The sequence below is a fragment of the Solanum tuberosum genome, unplaced genomic scaffold (genome assembly GCF_000226075.1).
Source record: "Solanum tuberosum cultivar DM 1-3 516 R44 unplaced genomic scaffold, SolTub_3.0 scf00330, whole genome shotgun sequence".
Taxonomy (NCBI): Eukaryota; Viridiplantae; Streptophyta; class Magnoliopsida; order Solanales; family Solanaceae; genus Solanum; species Solanum tuberosum.
In genome coordinates this window covers 593,867-610,428 of record NW_006239256.1, presented here as the reverse complement: position 1 = coordinate 610,428, position 16,562 = coordinate 593,867, and the positions used below count along the sequence as shown (strand labels likewise).

The window sequence follows — 16,562 nt, the reverse complement described above, 5'->3', positions numbered from 1 at the left end:
TTTAGAAAAATCCTCAAAATGCTTATGTAATTTCATCACAGAGAATAAGTCACTTTTTTAAAATTGTAAAATATTATTAACAAAGCTAATATGGATAATTCCCAACTTTGAACATCTTTGATGGTGCTGAAAGGTTCGGTCCTTGCTCAGACCATCGAAGCCGCTACTTAGATACTCCATAATGATAGAAATAAGATAGGAGATGACCGGTCCCTTTGCCTTAAGTCTTTAATAGAAACAAAGATTGAAATACGCTAAAAAGATATATATATTAAAATTAAAATAAAATCTGAATGCACGAATTAAAATAATCATTTTTTCGTTATGGTCATTATTTTCTTTACATGAAATCGAGATGTTCACCAGATAATTAAATAGTACTCAAACATATTATTGTCATTCATGTTTACTATTACACCGTGGTTCTCAAGTCAACAAATTGTCCGTCACTAAAGTGTATAAAAGGTCAACATGATATACGGCCAGATCATCCGGGTGCAAATATTTCCTGGCACCCGCGAAGCAGCAAATTACCAAATATATTTTTTTTTTTTCTGACAAATAAATATCAGTAGGGCTATTTTCCCCAATCTTTTACATTTACAGTTAAAAAAGAAAACCCTTAATTTCCGCCGCAGCTCCGCCGTAACTCAGCGGCGTCCTTCTTCTTCTAATTCGCCGGCACTAGAAGAAAGAAAAATAGCTCAGTTATTTGATGTTGCGAGTCTTTAGATAGCTGTATCAGTTTGTTTCATTTTAGTTGTTAGGGTTTTTGGTGGTCGAAGATGTATCCTTCTCGAGGAAGTAATGTGTATGGCCAACAATCCTACTCTTCGCAACCAAGCTACGGCCAAAATGTGAGTATTTTGTTTTTTCTTTGTTTTGTTATGTGTTACTTTTGTTGTTGTTGTTGTGTAATTAGTGTGGTGTTGCAATTGAAATTTATTCAATCAATTTAGTTATGAGAAGTGAGAACTCATTTTAATCCTCCTTAATTTAAAAATGCCGATTTGAGTTTGTCAAAGTTGAATTGTATGTTATCTTAATCTCACACTTGTGTATACTAATTTTTAAGGTTAAGTTTAGGTGCCATATGTTTGCGTGGTATCATAGTCAGGTTCATTTCTGTTTGGGGTCCGGGCGGTAAGGGGTGTTAAGTGTGTTAGAGTTCCACATTGGTTGGAGAATTGACGAGTGATTTGCTTATATGGACTTGGATGATGTTCCACTCACGAGCTTGTTTTTAGGGTTGAGTTAGACTTAAGTGTCATATATGTACACACTAAAAAAACAATAATTAAAATTTAATCCCCGTTAGTTGAGTTAATCACGAACTTCAGTAATCTCAAATTAGCATACAATAAAAATAATTATAGTACAAAGAAACGGGTACTCATATTCAATATATATGTAATATTTAAAAGGTAACCAACTACTCAAACATAATATTGATATAAACTTTACCATTAGAATTCTAAATATTTCTGGACATGAAGGCGAGCTTAGTGAAGGAGAACTAGAAGATGAATCTGAAGTGGCTTGAGCCTTGAAAAAATTCGTGATTATACCGACTTTCACTTCACAATTTCAACCTATTTAAATGCAAAAATTGAATTTTAAACAATAGCTAGAATCCAACAATGGTCTGGAAGTATGTTCGGAACCAACAACCTTCTTGGTATTGGGTTCTGTCTAAATTTAATACAACAACAACAAACCTAGTGTAATCCCACAAACTGTACACAGACCTTACCCCTACCCTGGAAGTAGAGAAGTTGTTTCCGGTAGACCCTCGGCTCGATGAAACACATTTTAAAGCATTTCGGATAAGGAAACAGCAAAAACCATCTAAATTTACTACAAGCTTTAATGAATTTCTCAATATAAATACAAGGACCGGGTAAAAGCTACACATTCCTGGGAACCCATTCTCGACACTGTCCGCTCCTGCTCTATGGATCCTTTCATTTTGCTGTGTTATTTCCTTTGCTATATCAGCATTGAATTTGTAATTTTTTTGAGATTGGTAACTGTTTCTATTTCTTTAAATTAGTGCATGGGTTGTACTGAAAACCATATTTACATAATGAACTCTGAAGGCACTGTCCTATCCCTATAATGAGTCTAAAACAATCAATGATAGAGACAGTGTCATTAGAGTAGATCTGATTACATCAAAAACACAAAGTTAGAATACAATTCAATTTTACTTGCTGCATATTACTCTCCCTATTCTCAAAAACTAGATTTCTCTCTTTCCAGACGGTCCACCAAATAGTAGCAGGAATGATTCTCCAGTTGCTTTTGTTCTCTGCTTGTAATCCTGCTTCTTCCCAACTGTACAAGGCCTCTCCAATTCTACCAGGCATGACCCATGAGATGTTTTTGAGCCTTAGGAATAGACTCCACAATTCGCCAGTCACTGGATGAACACGTGATAGACTGTTTCTGCAGTTTCCCCACAAAAAAAACATCTTGAACACAGTGTAATACCCCTCTTCATCCAATTCTCCCGTGTCAACACAACTTCCTTAGCCAGCAACCACACAAAACAGGCCACTTTGTGTGGGATCTTGGCCTTCCAAATGTGTTTTCAGGGCCATTTGGATGCCTGCATAATTGGGTGGTTCAACTTCCTATATGCTGTACTTACTTTAAAAGTTCCAGTACTGTTCCCCAACTACTGCAATCTGTCTTTCCCTGTCTCCAAGCCACTAAATTGTTCAATGACCGCCAGTCACTGGATGAACACGTGATAGACTGTTTCTGCAGTTTCCCCACAAAAAAAACATCTTGAACACAGTGTAATCCCCCTCTTCATCAAATTCTCCTGTGTCAACACCACTTCCTTAGCCAGTAACCACACAAAACAGGCCACTTTGTGTGGGATCTTGGCCTTCCAAATGTGTTTCCAGGGCCATTTGGATGCCTGCATAATTGGGTGGTTCAACTTCCTATATGCTGCACTTACTTTAAAAGTCCCAGTACTGTTCCCCAACCACTGCAATCTGTCTTTCCCTGTCTCCAAGCCACTAAATTGTTCAATGACGCTGAAGAATTCTGTAACTCTTGGAATTTCCCAATCATTGAGGTGCCTTCTAAATATAATATTCCACCCATGAGGTGTCCATAGTTCAGCTATTGTATTTTGTTGCTGAAGAACCAGAGTATGTATGTCCGGGAAAAGTGTCTCCAGATTTCCTGCTTCATGCCAATCCTCCTTCCAGAATCTAGTTTTAGCACCATCTACCACTTTAATCTTGGTGTTTTGTTTGAATTCATCCCATAGTGATCGGATGGATTTCCATAAACTAACACCATAGGGAGTGGTAACTTCCTTTGTCATCCAATTGTCACTTTCTTCATATTTTGCTTTTATGACTGAGCCCCATAAATTCTGATCATCGTTGGAATACCTCCAAAGCCACTTCATTCTCAATGCATTGCTTTGATTCTTAAGGTTCTTGATCCCTAAACCTTCAACTCGTCATTGATCACTTTTTTCCATTTGACTAAGTGGTACCCCTTCCTTTCCTTGTTTCCTTGCCACAAAAACTTTCTCCTGATGCTATCCAACCTATTAATGACAAAGAGTTTGTAATTGTAAAATGCTAATGCCGGAGCAATTGTTCATTGCCTTGGACAAACTCTGAACGAACAATGCAAAAGTACAAATATAGGTGGCTCCATGACTGTATTTAGTTGAGACTGTAACAGTAAAAACTAAGTGATTTTTGAAACAATGATATTGTCGTATATCAAATGAGAAATGAGATAGGCAGGAGTATTGAGTGTGTAAATAGTGATCATGAGAGTCAGATTGTAGTTGGTCAAATTTTTCGACTTGCAGATCAGGTGCTGACAATAATAAGGATTCTCAGCTGTAGTCCATTGTGTTCTGAACTAGCTTTTATTCATGGATAGCTTTTTCCATATACCACAGTTGCATAAATTCATTCTAAAGTAGCTCTTGATAAACATTTATGAATGACAAAACTCTTCTATTGTATAGTTTTCGGTACTATGTTCATGCTTGTAATTTTGTATCACTTTCTCTGTTCATCTAGTTGGGACATGGTTACTCCGAGAGTTCTGCCGGAGGGCCTGAGAGGTCCTCTCAGCTACCTACAGGTTCACGACATTCTTCGATGTTAGGCACCCCCCAAGATGCAGAAATGAATCCTTACACAACTCACAGTCATCATCCATCAACAGCGCCTAATTATGGTGGGCAATATAGCTCTGTGTATGGTTCAACTGCTCAGCAGGTCAGCAGATTCTTCCGCACTGTATATATTCTATTTGTATGGTATGTTATCTATTGCCGAAACTGTCTAAAGAATGAAATATTTCCATAAGCGGTACAAATTCTGGTGTTATATTTGGAGGATGACCTTGTATTTCTTGTGATGTGGACTTGGTGTGAGTCTAATAGCTTGTTTGCCCAAGCTTTTAAAATTAGCTTATTTTGAGAAGTGCTTTTCAAAAGTACTTTTGATGAGAAACAGTTTGTTCTTGACTAAGCAATCTGAAAAGCACTTTTGAGCAACAATTAATGTTTGGTCCAATTTTTTTTTTTTTGAGATGGTAACATATGTTTGGTCTACTCCTTTAAAATGTGCTTCTAAGCTATGTTGCTCAGACTTTGACCAAACACCTCAACTTTGAAAAAGCATTTTTTTTTTAAAAAGGTACTTTTAGTGAAGCTTGGCCAGGCAAAATATAATTCTTCTACCATCATGAGAGAGGAAAGACCTGCTCATAGTACTCAATTAATCCAAACTTTAACCTGTGTGAATTTTATCTGGTTCCTTGTTTTGTTGTTTGAACGAGTTTAATATGTCGATTGTTTCTGTTTGCATTTCTGATAGTGTAATTGGATAGATGGTATATTTGCAAATGCTCACAGTAGTGGTAAAGCTGTTGTGCTGTTAGAGTAGGTGAATTTTTTTGTCTTTTTCACACAATTGGATGTTGATGTTTAAGGTTTTACCAGTTGGCATGCCAAGAAATGTGATATTTTGCTCTGCAATATTGCTGTGTTGCATTTTAGAGTTAAACCATTTGGAAGATAATCTCACCCTTGAGCATGTAGCTTCTTTCTTTGCATGGCTGTTGCCAAAAAAATCCTCATTGTTCACCACTAGCCAGTGCATGCCTTGCATGTCTGTAGATGTGTGTATCTGTAAACAAATCGTTGCATGCGCATACTGCTTTTGGTATACCCTGTGTTGCACTGTCCATAGATTTGACCATCTCATGGACTTGTTTCACAAGTGGGATATTCAACAAAATTTTCTTAAGTGTGCTTTCTTCCTTTTCCACCAATTTCAAGGATTGGGTCTATAAAACTTCTACCACGTTTAATTTATTAATGCTTGCATTGTGTGTGTCACTTTTTGTGTGTTTCAGTTAAGCCTTTTGCATTATCAACTGTTTAATTTTCTGATCATGAGTATAAAAGCTTGTCTCTCTACATCTCTTTCATATGCAGATGCCCACAATTGGTGGAAAAGGATCTGGATCATCAGCTTTGGAAAGTCGTAGCGGCTTTGGTGTGGATTCGCCAAAGTTCACGGCAGGTGACTACGTTTCATCATCCAGCCATGGATATGGTCATAAAGCTGAACAGCAATACACTGATAGGGTTTCTGATTATCCAACCCTTGATAGACGATATGGTGAACGGCACAACTCTTATGTGGGGAGAGATCTGACAAGTGAACAACCCAGTCGATATTCTGATTCAATTTCTTTTGGTAATAAGCATCAGGTGTGGTTTTTACACTTGGCCTTCTACCTTTTTCAGGAACTCTTTTGACTGTTACCATCACCCTGGACACACCATGAGCACCTGCACATGAGATCGCAATACCATTGATGGTCATAATATGGATTGTGATTGTTCCCTTGTATAAATATATACAATAATTACCAATTTTTTAAAAAAATAGAAATTCTGAATGAGCATTGGGAAGTTTGAGTTACCCAAACTTCTACCTGTTACAATTCCGTGGAGATTAACTAAACCAGAATACAAAGGAGCTGGATAAGAGAGAAGTTCATAGTCCATCCTAGACAAGATAGCCCCTTTAGAATGGAATGGGAAAAAAAGGGGTTTTGAGTGTAATAATATGTGGAGTGAATGGAATCATAGAAGTGGGTAGTTTATTTTAGGATGGTAAATATAGGAGTAGTAATACTAATACAATGTAATAATTGGTTTTGTTTGAAACTTTCAGTAAAAATTTCCAGTTTGTATAATGAGGTTGAATGTTTTGGAGGTTTGAAGAGGAAAACATGTTGAGTAAATACTGCTTCTTGTCGTTGTTTAGTACTTGTCTGTGTCCCGGCTAAATAATTTATTACTTTCTATGTGACCTTTTTCTTAATGTCTTCTATGTTTTCCCCCATTGTTAGGCTGAAAGATATGAGCATATGGATCATGCATCTATATTACGACAAGAGAAAATGCGACAAGAGCAAATGCTGAAGTCTCAGGCATTGCAATCTGCATCCATTGATGGAGGATCTAGGTATGTACTCTAGTTCTATCTCAAAATTGTGTGATGTAATAGAAAAATGCTCTTTAGAACCACATGATTGGTTGTGTTTAATTGTATTCTCCCTTACATTATCAGTATCTATACCTGGCTCTAACATGTAAATAGGAGTGATATACATCCTGTGAGTGATAGCTTATATCTGTACACATCCTGTGCCCAACTTCTTACATGGAGCTATATGTCCTATTGCACTAAGTAGCAACAAATTTCTGGCAGACAAGCTGAATATCTTGCAGCAAGGAGTGCTGCTGTTCGTCTTGCAGCCCAAGATCCCATATCTTATAGTAGCAGAATCGACTCGGATCCTCGCACTTTATCAACGTTACCTGGATCATTACTTCCTGGGCAACATGCTCCTTCTATCCTAGGAGCCGCACCGCAAAGAGCTGTTGAGGATGTCATGTATGTTCAAAGTTCTACGAATCCTGGTTATGGAGTGAGCCTGCCTCCAGGTAGAGACTATGGGATAGGGAAGGGACTTCATGCAACTTCCGTTGACTCTGACTATCCTAGCAGTGTGTTGGCACGTGCTGGTCACTCAAGGTTAGATGATTATAAGGATGACAGGGTTGTCTACTCTCGGGAGCTTGAACGAAGGGAGAAAGATCGACACTCTTCACGCGAGCGAGCGAAAGATCGAGAAAGGGCGAAAGATCGAGAAAGGGAACGGGAGCGGGAACGAGAACGAGAGCGAGAACGAGATAGGGAACGAGAACGACAGCGACAAAGAGAGCGTGATCGTGAACGTAAGGAGAAGGAGAAAGATCATGAGCCCAAACGTGGAGCTGAAATAAAGCATGACCGAACACCTCCCAGGAGTTCCAGGGACCGACGAGGTCCCTCTTTAACCAAGGACAGTAGATCTACACGACGAGAATCTCCACGTCCTGAAGCTTTGAATAGGTGGATTTTATTTGGTTTTGTCCTTCTATGGTTGTGTGTGTTTAGCAGCTGCTATATATTGCAGCATTTGTAACTAACTTGGTGTTCTGTCATGCTGAAGGCGTCATTCACCTGTTAAAAGGAGAGAGTATTTCTGCAAGGTAAAACAAGAGCTTAGTGCTTGAATCGTTATTATCCCTCTACGTGGTTCTGCTTTCCATGTGGGAATGAAGTGTTGTGAGGACCTCTTAGTACTTCAAACTTCTTGATAACCATATTTCATGGACAGAGACTAATCAAGTTACTCATTTCTAAAAAAATCCTTGTTCCCTATCCAACACAATTGGGCTATTGCTTTTTCAATTATCATGTCTTGCAACAAGCTCTTATTTTGAGCCATCGTCAGTGTCAGATATTTTGTCCCTCCTTTTCCTTTATCTTCTTGCTGGTCTCCTATGCTCTCTTCCATCTTTCCCTCCGGATGCTGCTGTCCATGATGCTCAAGACATGTAGTTTCTGCAAAGAATTGTTGTGTTCTGTTCTCTCTGTTCCTTCCTTGAATCCTGGAGACTGTTGATCCTTTTCTGTACCATCAGAACTTGTCATCGTTATCTTTTTGGGATGATAGTTGTCTCTCTTTTTTAATAATTTTTAAGCTGCCTTTATTTGAATGGTTGAATTTTGGGACTTGAAAGACTGCTTCAATTATTCAACAGGGATATCTAATGATTACCATTCTTATGCATTTATTGTTGTTTTTGCAGGTTTATTCATCCAGTTTGGTTGAAATTGAGAGGGATTATCTCTCACTGGATAGGCGGTATCCTAGGCTTTTCATATCTCCAGAATGCTCAAAGGTTAGCCTTGTCTTTCATTCAGCTAATTTTATGTGACAATATCACGTGACATCACCTTTTTTTTGGCTGTAGGTAGTTGTAAATTGGCCAAAAGGGAATCTTAAGCTTTCTTTTCATACTCCTGTCAGGTAACAAGTCGTGATACCCTTCCCTTTTATGTTTATTTATTTCATATTCTATTTCTGTTATTTTGCACTATAGCATTCTATTTGGTATTGGAACATCTGATTTTCAAAAGAATATTAAGTCTCTCAATGATTTTTGAAATGATCTATTCCTTTGGAGCCACAGCTCTAACAGATGCTTTCTCTACCCCCACCCACACTTAATCTGGTGTAATTAATTATTATGTAGATATGGAGTTTTTCTTTCTCAAAAAAATATTAGGTAGATATTAGAGATGACAATGGGCGGTGCGGGGTGGGTTGAGCTTAACCCGGAAAAACTCTTAACCCTCCCTGCCCTGCATAACAATTTTTTTTCATTTTCAACCCACTCCACTCTGCCCCGCCTCGCATGAACCTGCCCCACATAATTTGTTTTCAATATTTTCCTTGTTAATTAAGTTTGATACTAAAAATAAAATTCATAAAAATAAATTCATTTTCTTATTTAGTTATATTAATTTAATAGATAATGACTCAAAAAATTATTTTTGAGGTCAACTGGGAAGCATGTAAGAAACTGTATTAGTTTTGATTGAACCATTTTCATTCACTATCTTGAATATCTTAATAACTTTAAAGAAGCTTTCAATTGATATTAGTTTGAATAAAAACTACTAATGAATTTGTCATGAGATTTGTGTATTCTTACTCGTGATGGGTGCTCAATCACTCTTATAACTTGTAAAAAATTAAAATTAAGTTTGAACCCACATAAAACTGCATAGACCCGCAACTCGCCCTGCCCTGCCCTGCCCCGCATTAGTTTCAAAAAGAATTACTTCAACCCGCCCCGCATCTGCCCCCGCCCTGCACAACCTTAAAACCACCCCGCACTGCCCCATTGCCGTCCCTAGTAGGCATGCTGTTTTGCTTTCTCAAAAAATTAATTGGTAGATATGCAGTTTTGATTCTTTGAAATCTGTAAGATGATCGCTGGTATGACACTATCACCCTTTTCATGATGGAACAGTTTTGAGCATGATTTTGTTGAAGGAGAGGCTGCAACAGCGCTGAAACGGCTATCATCGAAACCATCTGCTGGTGAACCTGAAAAATCAGAACCTGGGATGACTATATGGAATGCTAAGGTTTTTATGAAGATATACAAATTGCTTTAGAACCTGTCCTTTCCTCTTCCTTGCCTCTGAGAATTCTTAAGTTAGCATTTGTTTGAGATGCTATCATGATATTATAAGTGGTGGTCAGATATAACTCATATAAGAACCAGTAGAAGTTAATGGTGGGGTACTGTTCTGGGATTTCAATGTCAATAACACTGAAGTTTGTTAATTTTATCATCAGAGAATAGGTGTCCTCTTTTCTTGCTTTTGTTTTAGAACTTCGCTGAAGAGAATCATAACTGAAGTGGTGAGTGTTTCTGGTTCATGGTTGTTATATAACAATTAACCGTCTGTACTCCTGAGTTTTGGGCATCTTTGAGAGTAAATTGGTTGTCTTAATTGTGGATTTTTAAGAGGATGAAAGATGTGATAATGTCTGTACTCCTGAGTTTTGGGCATCTTTGAGAGTAAATTGGTTGTCTTAATTGTGGATTTTTAAGAGGAAGAAAGATGTGATAATTGCATTTGGTCTTTATAACTACTAATATAGGTGATAATTGCAATAGTTCAAATTTTCCTTTGCTCCTTATTGTTGCCAGTATTAATGCTCCTGAACAGACTTTGTCCAACTTGATTAGATTGCAAAGCATAGACCTCATGAAATTAGAACCCTTGCACTGATTTTCTTTTCCATTGCTGCCTTCTATCTTCTATATGCTATATGTTCAAAGATGACTAGCAAGTTGGTTTTGTATTTTCTAATGTTATAGTGGAAGCACAGTATTTATGCAATGGTGTTTCTTCCGTCATGATATGTACCTTCTTATCCCAATGCACTGTCTCTACATTGTGCTAAAATATTTCTAATGGTTGTCATTTTTATTTTCTGATATATAGATGATTTTGATGAGTGGGCTCAGCAGAAATTCTCTGGAAGAGTTGTCATCCGATCGAAACTATGATGACCGAATACCTCACATGTGCAATATGCTTAGGTTTGCGGTTCTTAAGCTGGAAAATTCTTTGATGACTGTAGGGGGGCAGTGGGATAGTGTTGATGGTGGTGATCCATCATGTGATGACTCCGCTTTGATTCAGACAGCTCTTAGGTTTGTTAATCACATTCCTCTACTATTGTGATTTATGTTTTTTTTCACTAACCCTACTGATAAAACTCTTGCTATTAGACATGCAAAGGACATAGCTCATCTTAATTTGAAGAACTGCCAGCAGTGGAACCGTTTTCTTGAGGTAATATCTGCCTGTAGGGGTATCTCTGCCCTCAGTTTATTCTACCTTGCATATTTAAAGCAGGACTCTCCCCTTTTTTTGGCAAGTAAAACGATTTTATTTACCAAAAGCAATTAGAACTGTACAGGATATGCGATGGTACAACCACCAAATGCAGCAAGCATCAAAACAATATTACCTCTCAACTATTACAAATTGTGCCTAACTTTCAACCTAGCTATTCTCAGGGGTAAAAATTTAATCTTAAGAGGGACTCCTGTTAACTATGCGTGATGAGATCCTCTGAACACTACCTCTTGGGTTATCTTCCTGATTTACCTTCTGGGATTTGCTTTTCATTGCCTTGAAAACATAACTATTCCTCTCAATACACACATAGTAGACACAGTCAGCCAAGGTCATTTTATTGATAGCATCAGCTGCTCCATTGCCTCGTACATGGTTATGTGCCCACTCTAATTCTTCTGTCCAAGTCAACATTTGTCTGTCTATACCCAACCACTGGAGGAGTTTGGACCATATTGTAGTAGCTTTTTGTCAACTTTTAAGTTTCATTACATTTTTAGTTCATTAGCTTCCCTTTTCCCCTTCTGCGGTCCATGCTATTGAGATGGCTCATAGCATAAAAAAATGTTTTGTATTTTCCAAGAATTGTAGGTGGCAAACTCAAGCCAAGAAATAGTTATCTGATCTGAATCACAAAAGCTTAGAAATTGCTCACTATTAAATTTCTACAGTATTGAAGATAATTTATTTTTTGATGCTTGGCAGATACACTATGAAAGAGTTGGAAAGGATGGGCGGTTCAGTCATAAAGAAGTCACTGTTTACTTCGTCCCAGACGTGTCTGAATGCCTCCCTTCATTAGAATCATGGCGTGAGCACTGGTTTACTAAAAAAAAGGATATTGCTGAGAGAGAAAGGGAACTTGCTCTGAGTACAGAGGTCTGCTTGCTTAAAGTGCTAGTACATTTCTTGTACCTTCAATGAAAAATTCTCTCTATAAGTTTTGACGAATATGCTCCATTTGTTTTATTAAGAAAGGTAATTTATTGCTTTATATGACACCAAGCTGGTGCAGTCTAGTGGGCCTTACAAAAGGAAAAAGTGAGTTAATGAATTGAGAAGATCTATCAATTTGTCTCTTCCATTTATGTCCTGTAACTGACATCAAAGAGCTAGACAGTGAATTACTTGATCCTCATCAACTCTCCTTCCAACAAAGACCCTTTTGTGTCTCTTAACTCCGAAACTGCCCACCAAATGGCTTCAGAATGGTATTCCTCTGTGCCACTGGAAGAGTGAATCTTTTGTAGTTTCTGGCATGCACCACTCATCCACTATACATTTAAGTACATGCATAATACCTGGATCCTTATCAAAGAGAGATAGAGATAGAGAGAGAGAACTAGCATCTTTGCGGGCTTTCTTCACTAATGTTATCTGTCGCAATAGCAATACACCTCTACTTTTGTAAGCCGTACTGAGTCAGACAGGACTATGTGCCTCCAACCAAACACTGCACTTTGTGGGATGCTTTATTTCTCAACTCTGTTTCTTTTTCCAACATGTGGTTGCTCTTGGCCTTTCCCTACTTGTGTCTTGTTGTGACTTGTGATTGTAGTCATATCTTAGGTATATAGCAGCTGTAGGGGGTTTTCAATTCCAGAATGTCAATTGCTCTGTATCACCTTTATCCACAGAGAAATTTTCCTCCTTGCTGAACCTCAACAGCCATTTGGCCAGTGAGCTGTTATTTGGTCTCTCATGCTTCTTACACCAAGGGTCTCCTTTCTTTTTCTTTTTTTTGATAACCGAGAAAGGGTCTCCTTTCTTTTACTAGTCATTTTCTCCCACTCTTAAGTTTGTATGTCCTTTCTGTGCTGATTTGCCATTTTAAAACTTCCTCCCTTCATCTTCCTCTCTACTTCGTCCAAAAAGAATGGCATTGTCAGAGCACCATGTTCAACACATAATTTTAATGTCATATTTTCTTTTTGAAAAACTGTTTAAATAGTTTGAAACTGCATAGAAATACTAAATATCACAATTTCTTGTAGTTAAACACACACACATATGGTTGAAAACAATCATAAACTAAGGATAAACTCTTTGATTCCTATAATAGCAATATCCAGTTCTTTTGGGACAGAGAGTAGCATTTTTGTTTCTAGTTTACTTTTATGTGTCCTTTTCATTTACTTTAGTCTCAGATGGTACATTAATGGTTTTGCTTGCTGACCTGTTAAATTATTTGTTTGATCTAGAAATCCGGTGAGAAGGAAAGCGTGAAAGGTAAGATATCTGAAATTTTGGTGCATCAATTTCTTTACCTGAGAATCAATTCTGGTTCATTTATTCATTTTGGAATTCAATAACTGAAGAGTATCAGCATCTTACAGATGCTAAGAGGGGTCCCAAGTCAGAGAGAAACTCTGCATCTGGACAGTCTGCAGAAGCAAGCAAGAAGGAGAATGATGGCAAACTGAAAGAGAGTATAGCTGATAAAGAAGGGTCTAAGAAAAAAGGTGGAGAGAGTAAACAACCTCTTGAAACTGGTAAGGTGGGAAATGATAATGCTGAACCGAATCCAGCTGCTATTGAAACAGATGGTAGTGCAAAATCAGTTAAGAAGAGAGTTATAAAAAGAATTGTTAAACAGAAGATCTCCAATAAGAAAGATTTGGAAACCACAGAGAAAGTGAATGAGAAGGTGTATAGTAAAGAAACTGGGGATGGAAATATGGGCACAGAGATTGCTTCTCCCCAGGTTGGAGCATCTGCTAACCCTCCAGTTAAAACTTTTATAAGGAAGAAAATTGTTAAGAAGGTTCCTGTGGTGAAAACTCCAGAAGAAGATGGGATGAAACCTCCTGATGTGGAAAGTGTCAAGGAGGTGGAATCTTCGGAAGATAAGGGGAATAGTAAAACTGATGGTAATAGTACTTCTATCAAGCAGGATGCTGTTGTGAAGAAATTAGTTAAGAGAAAAATAATTAAGAGGGTTCCCAAACGAAAAGCAGCAACTACAGACACCAACAATGGAGCCACTGGTGTTGCTAGTCTCAAAGACCATGTGAAAGAGGAGAAATCAGTTCAAGCTGAAAGTGAGGTGAAAAATGTGGGTGATAATAATGCAGAAACTGCAGAGAATGTGAGTGTTGTCAACCAAGAACAGAAGGTTAGCCCTAAAACAAAATCAAAAATGGCTGACGTGAAGCAAGAAACTAAAGAAGAAAAAAAGACCATGGAGTTAAATCTTGCTGGGTCCAAGAAAGAATCCGAAGCAGACAAGCATAAGAGTTCTCAAAATGATGACCTTTTAAAGCTTAAAGGAAAGGAAGGCCCCAAAGAACAAACAGGAAAGAAGGATCAGGATGAGAAAATCCTTTTGAAGAGCAAATCAACAAAAGAGATCAAAGAAAAGAGAAGTGAAGATCCTCCTCGGCACCCTGGATTTTTTCTTCAAACAAAAGGGAGCAAGGATATGAAGGTAGGTTGAATCAGAATCACTTGACTGTTCAAGTTGGAATAAATGTTTTATCCTACTGTTTGCATGAAATAACTATGTTGGTGCGTTCCTATGCTTACAGTTGCGATCATTGTCTCTTTCATTGGATTCTTTGTTGGATTATACTGATAAGGATATTGAAGAGTCGAGATTTGAGGTATACCCTTCTTGCTGGAAATCACAAACTTGTCTATCATCCGTAAATTGATTAACGTACTTTTGATCCAATTGGATTGCATCACCTTTTGCTTATTTCTTTTGCAGCTTTCACTTGTTGCGGAATCCCTGTATGAAATGCTTTACTATAACATGGCTTCTCGTCTCTTAACTTTTCTTCAGGTTTGTGCAAGTCATTTTATTCAGTTTAGTTCCCTGTGAAATGGTATTTCTGTTGCAAGTTCTTATCTAACACTTGTCCATTATGTTACTTCTATAATAGAAATTGCGCTCTAAGTTTTTGATCAAGCGAAACCAGCAGAAAAGACAGAGAGAAGAATCATCCAAGAAGATAAGTGAGGGAAAATCAGCCAAGCGTGCAAAGAAGACAGATGAACATATGGAGGATGACAAATCTACTAAAACTGAATCACATGGCAAACATGATCAAGAAGATGAAAAATTGCCTGTCAAGGAAGAGGCTACTTCGCTAAATAATGCTGAAGAGACAGTGATACCAGATGAAAATGCAAATGATGACTCTGAGATGGATGAAGATCCGGAGGAAGATCCAGAGGAGGAGTCAGAAATGCAAGACACAAGCCCGCAGGATGGCCAGGCTAAGGAGGCAAAGGTTCTGTCTCTCTTGCTACCACTTAAAATTTCTTTTATGTTATATTTTCTGTGCACTTAGTTATGTTTGGAATTTGCTATTTATTGGTCTAATTTAGCAAGAACATTGTAGGTAAATATAAGTTTCAGTAGGTATTTTTAGTTTCTTATATATTTCAATCAGTCTTATATCATTGACTAAATTAGCAATATGAAGAAACACTACCATGCATCTACTTTCAAGAATATTTTGGATATTCTGGTACAATTAAGACTCAATAGAGGATTGGGATAGTGTAGTTTATGTAGAAGTTTTTTTGCCTACACAAGGATACTTGTATATTTTTGTCATTGGTGAATATTAACTTTATTATTATAAGCTTATCGGTGAAATAAAAGAGGTCATTGCTAAACATTGATCTATGTAATATAATTGTAGTGCCACTACAAATTGTATATGTTTGTTTCCGCATATTGAGGTGGACAAACAATAATTTGAACCCATTGATCGGGAAGTTGGTTTTGCGACAAGGGTGTGGAAATGAAGAGACTAGATGTCATGTAGTATTTACTGTAATCTCATATGTTTCTGACCGTAGGAAAATGCCGAGGAAATGCAAACTGATGCTGATACTGGAGGTGAACTGTCTGGAAACGGCAAGGATGAAGGAGCTTCTGAGATAAAGCCAAATCTAGAATCAGGCAGCAAAGAAGTGACAACAAAGGTCGAGAAAAATACTAGAACTACTCTGGGTGAGGTTAACAAAGAACTGTTGCAGGTAAGTTGCTGGTTTCTATCTTAGTTTCTATTTTTCATTCTTTATGTTCTCTATCTGATGTCTTCTTGCTTTGGAACAGGCTTTCAGGTTCTTTGACCGAAACAGAGCGGGATATGTTAGGGTAAACAAACTAAGCTTGTCCTATTCCTCTCTCTCTTTCTCTTTCTTCTTGTTGTGTAGGGAACTCAACCATGTATGCTTTCTCAGGTCGAAGATATGAGATTAATCCTCCACAACTTGGGGAAATTCCTTTCTCACAGAGATGTCAAGGTTGGTTCATTTTGTATATCCCTAGTACCTTTATGGGTTACTTTGCATGTATGCTGACATTAAAGCATATCTCCCAGGAACTTGTGCAAAGTGCACTTATAGAGAGCAACACCGGGAGAGATGACCGAATTCTCTACAAGAAGTTGATCGACATGAACTTGTGAAGTTTGTTGCAGGATTAGCTAGTGGATTATTATCAAATTTCAGTGCTGCCTTTTCAATGAATTGTTTAATGGTGAACAAACGATGCCCTAGAATAGACTTGAATTATTGGCTAGTGATTAAATAATCTAAAACCGAATCATTACAGAATAGTTGATACTCGTGCAAAGTATTTTTCATAGTGGGCATTCAGTTCTTACTCAGTGTGCAATATGGCTATCTCCAATATGACGATTATATTCTCTAGCCTATGCCAGACAATGTACAAGGCAGGTGGAAGTTGCAGAA

The 16,562-nt window shown here is 37.7% G+C and overlaps 1 protein-coding gene across 1 annotated transcript; it reads left to right on the top strand.

Moving 5' to 3' along the window:
- Positions 1-584: 584 nt before the first annotated feature.
- LOC102604348 (cell division cycle and apoptosis regulator protein 1) lies at positions 585-16,477 on the top strand. The gene is made up of 21 exons (XM_006360802.2): positions 585-857; positions 4,068-4,268; positions 5,495-5,773; positions 6,421-6,536; positions 6,783-7,469; positions 7,570-7,609; positions 8,213-8,305; positions 8,378-8,433; positions 9,443-9,560; positions 10,431-10,642; positions 10,721-10,784; positions 11,556-11,729; positions 13,052-13,079; positions 13,187-14,277; positions 14,378-14,452; positions 14,560-14,634; positions 14,735-15,085; positions 15,663-15,842; positions 15,922-15,963; positions 16,050-16,112; positions 16,190-16,477. Exons 1-21 carry the CDS (start codon positions 786-788, stop codon positions 16,274-16,276), a joined length of 4,104 nt encoding a protein of 1,367 aa, XP_006360864.1. The 5' UTR covers positions 585-785; the 3' UTR covers positions 16,277-16,477.
- Positions 16,478-16,562: the final 85 nt, after the last annotated feature.

Excerpts from the sequence above, each read along its gene's own strand:
- LOC102604348 (XM_006360802.2), top strand. The coding sequence starts at position 786 with ATGTATCCTTCTCGAGGAAGTAATGTGTATGGCCAACAATCCTACTCT. Across the intron at positions 13,080-13,186 it reads TGAGAAGGAAAGCGTGAAAG|ATGCTAAGAGGGGTCCCAAG; the intron begins GTAAGATATCTG and ends AGCATCTTACAG. Across the intron at positions 15,964-16,049 it reads ACAGAGCGGGATATGTTAGG|GTCGAAGATATGAGATTAAT; the intron begins GTAAACAAACTA and ends ATGCTTTCTCAG.